This window comes from Netta rufina (genome assembly GCF_964035555.1).
Source record: "Netta rufina genome assembly, chromosome: 16".
NCBI lineage: Eukaryota > Metazoa > Chordata > Aves > Anseriformes > Anatidae > Netta > Netta rufina.
The window spans coordinates 10,845,405-10,858,269 of NC_140140.1; the positions used below are offsets into that span (position 1 = coordinate 10,845,405).

Here is a 12,865-nt window from a genome sequence, read left to right on the forward strand (position 1 = left end):
CCCAGCCCTCACCCGGAAAGAGGCTTCTCTCTCCGTCTGAATTACAGCCCCCAACTACCGATGCTGTATTATTTTATGAGTATTTTTTAGTAGATCTCCCAGGGTTCTTTTGGTCTCTTTTAAAAAGTTTTACTGCCACTATACTGTGGAAAGAACAATTGGTAAAATCAGAGGACCGAGGCAGCTGCAGCAGTGCCAACAAAGCGAGGTGGCTGAAGGCAGAATCTGGCGCGGTGGCCCCAGTAAGAGTCAAAGCTCGACCAGATTTACAAAACCTGGTGAAGACATCGTGCCAGATCCTCAGATGGTGTCAATTGCGGTGACTTCACTGCTGCGGTGGCCTTGTGCCAGCCTGCTCCAGCTGATGCCATCAGGGGCTCCTCGTGGAGGTGTAATTCAGACCAGCATCGCACGCTGGGAGGCTGCAGCCTAATGAGAGGAAACTTTTTGCTCACTTGAAAGGCACTTGTGCACAACAGGCAAAACTTTAAAACATGGTGCACCACAACATTATCAGCCTGATCAACATGATTTTGTGCCCTCATCATAAATAGCCTCACAAGGCACTGGCTCGTTTTAATTATTATTTAGAGGGAAGCAGTGCCCTCTCTCCCCTCCCATCCTTTTTTTTTTTGTTGTTGTTGTTGTTTCTTTTTTAAAAGGAAGGTAGCTTTTAAGAGCTTGCCATGAAGATCTAAGTTAAAGGATTTTCTCTACTACAAAGCCTGCATAGTTTCCCAGGCCAGGTGGACCTGATAGTACTGACTGCATGCTGAAAAATCTCATCCCCACCCTTCAGGCACTTTAATTGTAAGCCTTTCCAGATACACTGGATAAACACTGTCAAAATGAACCTGAAAGGGTTGTTGTTGTTTTAGCCCTTAAATAATTATGAGTTTGTCTGTCTAATTACAACATAATCTTCTTTAAACTTGGGTTATTTGCAGTATCTTTTAAATAAGGCAGAATCAGAAACAGACAAAATTTGAAAGTTTACAGTTCTTCCACTTTAAGACATGGCAGAATTTTTACTCCTGTAAAATTTAATTCACCCTGATAACAGAAGAGTCTAGATTGGAAGCTATTGCAGAAAGATAAAGATGATAAAGAATAGCGTGTGACCTCCAAGATGCAACAGAAACTTAACACTCTACGGATAAAATTTTTCAAACAGTTTAGAAATAGTTTAAGGTAATTTACGGAAAGACTTGAGTGACAAAGCACATTACTTGAAGTGCCTTTCCTTCACTAGGCACTTTCTAAATTCTTTCTCTTTCATTTCTTTACTCTCAGGAGACTTTTAAATCCAGTGAACCAAAACAACACTTTGTTTGTTGGTATAGCACAGCACTGGCACAGATGGCAGACACTGCACCTGTTCCAATAAAATGGGAAAATTGGGAGATAAACCATAGCGCTCATTAACAGGAGTCTACTGAAACATGAACAATTTGTATTTTGAATATCTTCCAGGAATGAAAAGAGAAGTACATAAACAGACCTTGTTTTCACCGTCAGTTTAAAATTAATTTGTTAAATGGAACTTTGCGTTTGTTTCATGTATGAAGACACCACATACCACTGAAGAAACTATGATTATGCTTGAATTTCTTTAAGAAATCAATTGATTTTATCTAGCTGTGCCTGTTCTTTTAGACAAAAATATTGGCAATTTAAATCAAAATCATTTAATCCTCCTGTACATAGTTGTGGGAGCTTTTTTTACTTCCCCGCTTTCTCATGCTGAGTAATAGCACATTCTTACAATCTAGTGCATAATGGTGAGAAGAACAACATAAACAAAAGCCCTTCTGCTAATCTATTAATAAATAACTAGCATTGTGGGAGGTGGGAGGAACCATAGAGCTATCTGGATAGTTAGCAACAAAATTCACTGCAAAATAGTTTTTTTCTAGGCACAGGGAAAATGCTATGTAATATCTGATAGACTATTAAAAAAAAAAAAAAAAAAAAAGAAAACTTAAATGAGAAGAAGCGTGAAGTAATAGCTAAGCAAAGGATAAATTACTGCAAGCATTTGCCTTGATCATCAGTGTTTGTGCAGTTGTTCAACATCCCATATATCTCTCTCTATTTCTCTCACATACACAAGAATTAAATACAAAATGTCATGAAAATTCCTAAGTATCATTTAATGTTGGCAGCCCTGCACTGTAAAGCCATTTATATAAAACTGTGGTTGGCAGCTCTCACTCTTCCATGGGAACAAATTAACATTGGCATTCCAAACACAGGAAAGTAAGGAAATTAGAAACACAGTTTATATTTGGCCAGTGCTTTGAAATACTGTACCATGCTACTGATGTCAATTAATGAAAAGCAGAATTTTGCGGAGAGGGTCTGGTTTTGAAACACATTAACACACGTTAAACATGTTTGCACAGGAACCGGATTGTAAGCATCTTGGTTCCAAAACAATAAAGCAATTACACTAAAACTTGTAGTCTCAAAGTTGCCATTAATTCAATCCACTCGATCTGGATCACTAAAGGATTTTCACTGACTCCAACATGCAGTCGACACAAATGTTTAAAAGAGCCTGCATGGCACATTACTGCGGGGCCGGATCCTGCAGGCTTGCACGTATGAGCTCTTATATGTAACCTGCTGTAAATCGGGACCATGTATAAATAATGGGACTGTACAGTGTATACCCAAATAAGCGGGGCCACAGCAAATTGGTTTCATCAACAAAATAAGGATTTCAAAAAGAGATACTTGAATAAGAGTTGGCTTGAATTTTGCTACCTGCAGCTTTCTCTTAGCAAAGATGTTTACTGACAAAATCTTAAACACTTCTGGTTTTCACATGTACACCAAAAAAAATCTAGATGGCAGTTTATCTCCTGGCACAGCTCCATTGCCTTCAATGGAATTACTCCAGCATGGAATTCGGCCCCGCAGTCTTTACAACACACTGTTTATTTGTACTGTGATTCAGATATTTTGATACCAGGAATCTTTCATCGCTGAAATTTCTCCACATGAAATATGTCTTGTATTAAGAAATATCAGTTTCACATTTTTGTCAAACATTATTTGCTAAATTCTGTTTGTTGCATAGATGGGAATTCAGCTGTAGTTCAACAACAAGGGTTCGGCTAATAATGATAAGCAGTGACTAATAGGAGCTCGCTCGTGTTTTGATTGTTTGCAGTAAAGAAAACCTCCCTCAAAAACAATTTCAAGATTAGGAGAGAAAACTGTTTGAAGCTGTAGCAGAAACTACCGCGTGCTCATTATTTCAACACAGGGGCATTTCTTTGGCCCAATTCTGTTCTCAATTGTGCTAGTGTAAATCAAGAGGGAGTTTATTGGAATTACTTTGGACACACAGTTGTATAAATGAGACCGTAGGGCCAGCTTCAGTAGAAATTCGACAATTTACACCAAATGAAGACCTAGCCAAGAATTTTCTCTTGGGTTTCCATTTCCCAAACATGTGCATGTGCAAAGCTTTATCCATGTGATTAGTCCTAGTGAGTAGTCCCATTTATTTCAAACATTTGTAGAATGAGGATCTTAACCCTGAAACTAATTCCAAAAGCTCACTGCTTTCCTTAGAAGTTCCTTCCCTTTAGAGAAGAAATATATTTTTATATAAAAGCTTCTATATCTATGTAATTAATTCCAAGTGGATATTTTGATGCAGGCCTCAGAGAGGATGACTACTACTGGAAGGGGCTTAAAATACCATGGTCTCTTAATGCTTGATATTAACAGGTAGTCTCTTTATCTGGCCCGCTATCAAAATTTGCTTACTTGTGCTCTTGCTCAGATGACTTCATCCATCATTGCAACTTCTCACTGGTATTCATCAAGTTAGAACAATTTAGATGTGTAAAACTAAATTTGTTATCATTTTAACCACAAATTAACAGTTTCTGTGTAAATATTAGCATTTCCTCACTTGGTCCAAGGATTGAAGCCATAATGGCACTAACAGTATATTTGATTTAAACTAATTAAAAACAGAGGCTCTTGCAATTTAATATATTGATTTTACCAGTGGGACTTAAATCTTTTATAATAAGTATACACAGCTGCACCACTCACCCACCGCCACTTTTAAACCTAATCCCTGCATTCCTCCTGACAATAACATGACAGGATCCACACATCCCAGTATTAGCCTTAACCCCGGTGACACTGCCAGAATGTATTAAACTAAAACATAGCAGTGTCCTATTTAAAAGGAGCCTGTCAACAGCCCCGACTAGGCTTTAATAGTTATAATCTTGTTTTTAATTAATGTTTCCAACCACTTGTGTAACCTTCCCTCCCACATCGCTCCCCCCTACTCGAAAAAGCGTTTCAAGCTTATTTACAGAAGAAAACATAACGCCTGGCTTCGTGCTGCCTGCCCAGGGGCCACTAAACCTCCTTTGCAAAAGGAGCGGTGGGGACGCACACGCGGGCACGCAACCAAGACCGACGGCAAACGGGGCCGGGTGCTCGGAGAGGAGCGGGTCCTGCACGCTTCACTTGTGCCCAGCTCCTGTTACAAGCATCACAAGACTTGGCCATCAAGGCCCGTCTCCTTCAAAGCACTCTACAAGCCGCCGTGCTTTGGCTTTCAGGCCACAGATGCTGGTGGGGGCCTCGCCTCCCCAGGAGAGCCTGTGAGGGAGCTGTGCGGAGCCCCTGCTCCTCTGGCAGACACCTACAAAGGTGAGCGAGCAGAGGGGGACAATTCCCATGCATTATTTTTTTCCTTGCACGAGGACATCTGTCCTTGGCTACCTCTGTCCTTGGCTGACACCTTCTTTGCTACCACCGCAGCCGTGGGATGCAGGTACATCGCTCGCTGCTGCTGTTTTATCATTTTGCACCCGGCGATTTGGAAAGGAAGGAATTTCTCCCTACAACTGGCCGGACACTGAGGGAATACCTGTTCTGTGCTGCAGTCAGGGCAGTCCCTAAGTGCTGCTTGCTGCAGGCTTTCTACCGTAGCCGTTCTTGTACCACCAAGCGCCGTATACATCCACACTGTCTAAAACAATTACAGGGTGTACCTGTTCGGGCTTGAGAGCCGGTAACAGCACTAGGTGGAGGAGAAAGAAAAAGCCGAGGGCTTGGCCTAATGTATGGACAGACCCATGTGATCATGACCAGGCATTCAGGGCTAGCATTTAATCTGCTTTGTTTCAAGTGGGAAATATGTGAAGATCAAATAAGTTCAAATCCAGGTCAAATATCCTTGAAAATCTTTGATTTATATAAGCAGGAAAATGAGGTTTAAAAGAAGTGATTATGAAAGGGTTACTAAAAACACAGCTGTACGCGTACTCTTATATCTGAGGCTCTCCAAAGAAAAACTGTGTGACATCTATATTAACCTTTGGCTGTACACCAATGAAGGCCTGTAGTGAGCTGGAATGCAAGGCAGCCCCTTCCAAATTTTAACACAAGCCAGGTTACAGCTGCAAATGCCTGCAGCCCGTGCTCACTTTATAAAGTATTCCCCGAAGGAAATTTTTTAACTGTTATAGAATCTTTTTCTAATACCCTACAGTGTTAAAGCCTGTTATTAAAGGGCAAAGAGATGGTTCTCTATGCCAAACACTTGTCAACAAAAAGGATAGCCAGATGGTATGAAATAAAAGGAAACTTGGGGGCTCTTCAGCTTCTTGATTTACATTAACAAAAGCCACTTTCATGTGCTCCTTCCAAGAATGACTAATTCCCCTCCCTCGCCCCCCCCCCCCCCCATTTTTTGCCAGGATTAAACAATGTTGTTCATTTTATAATCAACCATGAGACAAATTAACAAATTGCATATCACTTGTGCCGACTCTTTTAAAAAAATATTCTAAGCAAGTCTGTTTACCAAGTCAAGATTACCCACATAAGGACAACTCAATTATTTTTAGACGAGAGGGTCTAAGTAATGTGGAGGATGTTTACTCCTTAGCTGCTGTTTATAAACTTGAAATTTAAACTCGTGCAAAAAATGTTTTGTGTCTTTTCAGTGCTTAAAATGGATCAGTTTGTAAACTTTATTTGGACAGGGTCTGAAGTGGAATTCCAGCTAATGAAATTAGAGTAATAAATTTTATAAAATTAGACGGTAATTAACTGACTAGCTTCGTCAGACCACTGTGGCTAAATTCTCTTTTAATTTACATGTAACTTCATTCTTGACACAAATCCATTCCTCATCCATCTTAGCACAGGTGTAAGTTAAGACGAAACGTAGCCTGTGAATTAACTGGTTATAAATCTAAATCTAATTAATTGTCAGGATTTTACAGTGATATTACAAGCTTAGTACAAAGCTCCCTGCAACATAACCCTGAAATGGAGCACCTGTATTTGGGTTCCTCCCTACCAATACTCACTATAAATTCTTTGGAATAAATATACACAGAATCTCCATAGAAATCACTGTGTACTTTTTTGTTGTTGGGTTGGAGTTTTTTGTGGGTATTTTTTGTGTTTTTTTTTTCTTTTTTCTTTTTTTTTTTTTTTGGTACTATGTAGTGCATTAAATCTTTCAATGTAAATATTTATTTTTGTATTTTTTTCCTCTAAAGCTGTACAAGTAGGTAGGGATTATGAATAAAGAAAAAAAAAATGCATATAGATTAGCATTTGGAAGCCTGGAATAACATGTTTAGTTTATTGAAATTTCTATATTATTTCTTTACTCGTTTTTACTTCCTCCATTACTGAGATGAAAGTTTATTATGCTGTGCCACTTCCTCATTGTGATGGCTCTCCTATGGTAATAAAAGCCTACCTGTGAAACGTCGTGCTCGCGGAGTATCTCTTACAAAACTAGGACACAGCTTACAACAGTCTCATTTAGCAACTCAGTTCTGGTGTAAAAGGGATCATTGCAGAAAGTCCCCAGAAAAATATCGATCCTATAATAGATCTTCTTATTTTCCCTGAATGGCACAGAAAGCTGCACATATAGAAGCAGGTGTTGCATTTTACTATGTATGGGAGTGAGTGGCTGGTCTAACTCATTAAAATGTCCATAAACAAGCCTGTCTTTGTCCTATAAAGATGAAAGACCGATGACTATAATGGGATGAAAGGTGTGCACGGTGATGAAGAAAGCTGTTATAGATCTCTGTCCTTTTTAAACTCGTCCTGGCATGCACTGTTGACAAGGGAACAAAACAGTACAGATAAACCTCTGAAATGCGCCTTGCTGGTAATAATTCCACCTGTCTTTTGTAAAACTATTGGGTTTTGCCTGTGCTTTCTACTCTCTGACCATGCTGAGAATGAGTAAGTAAAATGGTAATTAAGTATCTGAAATAACGCTTTCAGGTTTCTAAGCTAACTACAAAGCCCGACAGGTCGAAATTCATCTATCCACTACCATCATCACATCACATCGGGACTTTGAGTGTGAACAGTTTGTACAGGTACAACCTGCTCCATAAAACGTTCTCACTTAGACACATCCAATAATGTAATTTTTACTTCACAGCTTATGGATCAATTCCACTCTAATCACAAACCCTTTGTATTCAAAGTAATTTGGGACCTGAACATTAACTCCTTGTATGTAAAACTCCCACAGGCTGCAGGAAGGCTTCTCCTTGCGTAGGAGGTGTGGGACTGGAGCGCTGCAATTTTAGCAATGAAAGGTCTGCAGTGAAATAGTTCCACACAGGAGGGGCACGGCTGCTTCCCCAGAGCTAAGCTTCCTCCCACCAGGTACGTTTCACAAATGCTCCACTCTACTGAAATTCACAGAAGCGTGAATTTCACCGTAGTTCCTTCCAGTCCTTTGTCTTGTGTCAGGAACTCTCCCTGCACTCCGGGTGTACATCGTGTAGGACCCAAGGACCACAGGCAACAATGTCTGCAAGATCACTCTTATCTCCAAAGTCAAATATTTGACTGCCATTTGTACTTTTGGCTGCTCAAATATTTGATAATTTAAATGTATCATTGCCGATCAGCTTAAGTATCTAGCAGTGATTAGGCAAACACGATAATTGTAAATGGAAAGTATCAGCACTCTCCAAGACCGCAGTCCCCGGGCCAAATGTAAATCGGGTTCCTGCTGTGAAGCTTATGGCATGTAATAAGGAGGTGCAGCTTGCGCAAAATAGAGCTCTCGCACGGTGCCGTCTCCGTATCACGCAAGAACCGTGCTGGGATGGCTACCGTGGCCAGTAATTACTGACGCGTGTCACGGAGCCTTTGCAGCTACTGACAGTTTTCAGTTAGTCAACGCACGGGGATTAGAGGGATGGTGGTTTAATGTGTGCTGCCTCGGAAGCTCCAGACAGCCAAGGTGTCAGAACAGCGACATCCACAAAGGCGGTAATGGATTTATCGATGAGGGGGGTGCCTGTGGTGCCTGGCGGGTTACATGCTAGAGGTGCGCTCCTCTTGCTCTCCTCTTGGTTTGGGGCAAAGTTTGAGCTGATCTTGTTTTGCAAATACTATTCACGTTCTGTCTTGAACTTGCAGGCACCCAATCTGTACGCGTGGTGGTTTCAGAGCTGCGCATGATGAGGTCTAAAAATGGATAGAGTGAACCAGGGTCTATAATTATATATTTAAAATAGAACACTCATCCTGACAGTGTTTTACTCAAATCCGGCCAAGTCAGTCCAAACGGGTGTGCAATCTACAGCAAGCAAATAGAAATCAGATTGGGCCGTGGCATCCAATTAGAGAGGCCTAGCGAGCCGCATACAAAGCATGCCAACTTTTGTATCATTTGCATAAACCCATCCACATGTGCTTGTGAAAAGAGGCAAGTTAGCTGCATAAACCGGGGTCAACAGAAAAAAGCTGCAAGAGTAAATAAGGATTTACTGTGGAATCCCTCTTGAGCCGTTAGGAGAACACGTGCAAGCAGCTCGGCCCCTTCAGCTCGGGGAAGGCTACACCAGGACACCACGGGGTGCCAAGCACCTGGGCAGCCCCGGTGGCTCCGTGTCCCCAGGGCCACGAGCAGTGCCGTACCCTGCTCTCCTGCCTGGCTTTGGCATCTTCCTTGGCAGTGCGGGATGCGGAACGGCCCCGCTAATTGTCCCGTTCAGCTCATACCTGCAAATTCCATTTCTGAGGTGCGGCACGTAACTCTCGAAGGGAGAGGACAACAAAGGAACGTGGCGTGTCAGTGCGCGGGGTGGAGCGCGGTGAGCCCGGTGGCTGTCCGAGCACCAAGGTGGAAGGACGGGGCGCTCTGCGCACCGCTGCTCAGCCTCACCAAGACGTCGCCTGTATGAGGGCTGCTACCTGCCTGTCCTCGCCCTGTGCCAGCGGCTCCCTCCGGCCTCAGCGGGCCACCTGTGCCTCCCACCCGTGTCTGGGGCTCTGCACTGGCCTCCCCCCGCCCGGTCCCCCCCGCGTTCAGCCTCGCCGAGGGCAGGCACTCACCCAAGTTGACGAAGCTCATGACCATGTCAGCCTCGGTGAGGAAGTTGCTGTCCTGCAGGCTGGCCAGGGGCGGCCCCTGGGTGCTGAAGATGGGCTTGTAGGGGTAGGAGAAGCCCTCTCCCTCCTCGGCCGCGGCCCCCGCCGCCCCCTCCTCGCCGGCCATGGCATTGTAGAGGTCCAGCATGAACATGGGGGCCGAGTTGTGCTTGCCGTGGAGGTGGGGCCGCGGGCGGTGCGGCAGGCCGAGGATGGAGAGGATCTCCCGCTGCATCTCGCGGCGCTCGGGGCCGCGCAGCCGGCGGTGGATGAAGCTGGAGTGCACCTCGTTGTCCACCGTGAAGTCGGCCAGGACGCAGCGCAGCCAGAGCGCGGGGGCGGCGGCGCCCAGCACCAGGAGCCAGGAGGCGGGCTGCCCGCGCCCCGCCGCCCGCATCGCTGCTGGCCGGCGGCCCCGGGGAGCCGCGGGGGGCTCGGGGGGCTCGGGGCTGCCCCGCCGAGGGGCGCTGCCCTCCACCATGCGCGCCGCCGGGGGCCGGAGCACGGTGCCGGGCGGATGCTCACTGCGGCGGCCGGCGGCCCCCCGGGAGGCTCCGCAGCCGGCTCATGGCCCACAGGGGGCTGCCCGGTGGTCCCGGCCCATGGGACGGAGCGGAGAGGAGAGGGAAAGAGAGGAGAGGAGGGGAGGGAGGGCGGCAGCGGCGAGCTGTGGCCGTGCGCGCAGTGGTGCTCGGCGGAGAGGCAGCGGGAGGGTGGCTCTGGTGGGAGGAGCAGGCTGGGGCAGCCAGGCGCTCTCTAGCCCGCTGCAAAGCGCCGGGGAGAGGAAAATCCCCGGCGCTGCCTAGAGGAGGAACAGCCCATCAGGTTGCTTTGTCGGGAGGGTCGCCGAGGCTGGCGGCTCGGGGGGGAAAAAGGGAGCCGGCCCCCGGTGGGTGCGTTGCGGGGAATGGCACTAAGGGGAGGACACACCGGGAGGGCGCAGGGAAGGGGCGAGCACATCGCCACTGTGCCCACACCGCACGCACACACCCCTCTTTTTTTTTTTTTCTTTTTTTTTTTTCTTTTTTCTTTCTTTCTGGAGTACGGTCGCAGAGAGTCTGGCCAGGACAAACCCAAGAGCAAAGTGTTTCAGACGCGGTGATGGAGATGTTCCTGTGCACACAGACGCGTGTGGCTGCGCGCACACAGCCCCGGCCACTTTTTCCAACTGGAAGCGAGGAGAGTTACTGGGGAAGGGTTAGAAACCCAGGGCTGAGGGGGATCATCATTTAAGCATCATGAAACCAGCAGCATTTACGTGGTTTGGACCCATCAACCTGCACAGGGGTACCGTACACATCTGCATTACCCTGCTGTCGCCATCCCCTGTTCTGCTGCTGCCTGGCACACAGCTTTGTGGCAAAGTGCTTTGAAACTTGTCAACTTTCTAAAGCAGTGATTTCACCATGTGTATTTTTGTCTTATTTTAACTCGGTGCATAAAACATCTACAATAATGGAGTCCCCGCCCTGTTTAGTCTGGGTAGATGTCTACTGCAGCAGTAAATAACAATCTCAGATAAGAAATGTAGGCTGCTGCTTCCCAAATCTTACTTGGAAAGCAAGGGGAAAGCAGGATGGAAGGGTTTATCTATGACACCAAATCCAGCCCAAGGTAATTTCAGGAACCATGCATATGCAGTAAGTTTATGCCAACATTAAGATTCATTCCTTAGGCAAAGGAGGAAGAAGAGGGTCAAAGGAAAAAGGAGGTCAGCGTTGTTGTTTATTTGATAGATTGTTCATCTGGTGTTTTCAGGTGAGAAATATCCAGTAATATCCAGCACCAGATCCTGCATCTATTCTGAAAAAATAAAATTCAACCCTTCTCTTAGCTCATTATGATTAGATTCCTTGCATAAACGTCAGGTAACTAGTCCAGAGGTGCATGGGAAACACACTGAATGATTTAGAGTGTTTGTGTGCGTCCATGTGCACCTCTTAATGACAGGGAAACTGAGGGATGACATTGAAATGACTCACAGAGCTATTGAAATAGTGGTGGAACCAGCATTAAACTCCCAGCTCGGTCCTAAGACATGTTTAGGAATGAACCAAGCCAGGGGGATGGTGGGAGGAGAGAGGCTGTGCAGCCACAGCCACATTAGATAACACGAGAGCACTTGGAGGTGCTAACAGGGGGGCTCACAACACCCCTGTGGCTGCCTTCCCTTTGCTCCCCGTTAATGGCAACCCCAAACCCAAGCAGCAGTGTTTTGGATGCTCAGCTAACATCAAACTCTAACATCTTCTGTACTTCCTGAGGAGCAGCACTAACCTGCTCTTAGCCAGGCAGGTATTTGCCTAAATTTCTCTCTTGCCTAGGGTGTGGTTTTTGACCAATTTAGCCTGATCTAAATCCAAGCTCCAGCTGAGAATGATGCCTTTTCCTCCTTCCATCCCAGCCTGGACCTGATACTGACACTTGCATCTGCACACAGGTTAGGAAGCTGGTTCTGTTTTTTAAAATAATCTTTCTTAAACCATTTCTTATTTTTTTTTTCTCTGAGTTAATTTTCTGCTGGATCAGCTGCTTGATCTGACTGACTGCATATGGGATTGCACTGGAACCCGGGAGGCCACAGGAATGCACAGCTGGGGGCAAGGAGAGGGTGTCTGGGCTGGGCTGCCTTAGATTGGCTTAAACCGGTTGTGGAAGGGCAGGGAGATGATTCAGCATCCCTTTGCCTTTCAGCTGCAGATAACTTGATTTCACTTTCTTTTTGTTCCTTGTAGGCAGTTGGTTCTTCTGGGTTTTGAGTGTTGGTCCTTGGTCACGCAGCGGGGCAAGGAGACTTGCCTTTGGCATGGACAAGGAGATCAAAAAATCTCCTTGGAGATTGGAGCAGTGGACACGAGAGCAGGTGTCCCTGCTTGCAGAATTACTTACACCCAAAGTGCTGGTAGCACACATTTTTTAAATTGATAAAGCTTCAGGTCAGTGTTGTGCTTTGAAATGCCATTGCTCTTTGAGAGGGGTAAAAAAAGAAAAATACAGTTCTAGAGGTTCACATACTGGCTCAACACCTTAGGGTGATAACACAATATGTGGCATTGAAGAAAGAGCAGAGGGAGAAATGTAAGCCTTGAAACCTCTTGATTTGACATATTTATTGAAAAAATTATGTTTGAATCTATTTCCTTCTTGCTGAAGTGAGCTGGTTTTGTCCAAGATTAGATGGTTCCTGATTTAATGCAGGATATGTTCTTTAAAGATGGGGAAATGCTAAAACTGTATCCTCTGCTTTCATAGGGATAGCTGATAATCCCTTCTAGCTGTATTTTCTATGATTCTATCGCACCAAGCGCAGCACTAAACAAACACACGGTGGTGTGCAATGGGGGGGGGGTACTCCTTGCATATATGCTTAAAAAGGCACAACACAAACACCGTCTGTGAGTGTGAGATGAGAAAGGGAATTTGTTAAAGAATCATTTTTTGTGAATGT

The 12,865-nt window shown here is 45.1% G+C and overlaps 1 protein-coding gene across 1 annotated transcript in view; it reads right to left on the reverse strand.

The window, feature by feature from the left end:
- Window positions 1-9,898, reverse strand: part of BMP7 (bone morphogenetic protein 7) — a gene marked incomplete at both ends in the record, with an annotated part of 43,153 nt that extends 33,255 nt beyond the window's left edge. Inside the window, one exon of the mRNA XM_084296445.1 lies at window positions 9,382-9,898. Coding sequence (XP_084152571.1) covers window positions 9,382-9,898 — 517 coding nt within the window. The remainder of the gene's footprint in view (window positions 1-9,381) is intronic.
- Window positions 9,899-12,865: the final 2,967 nt, after the last annotated feature.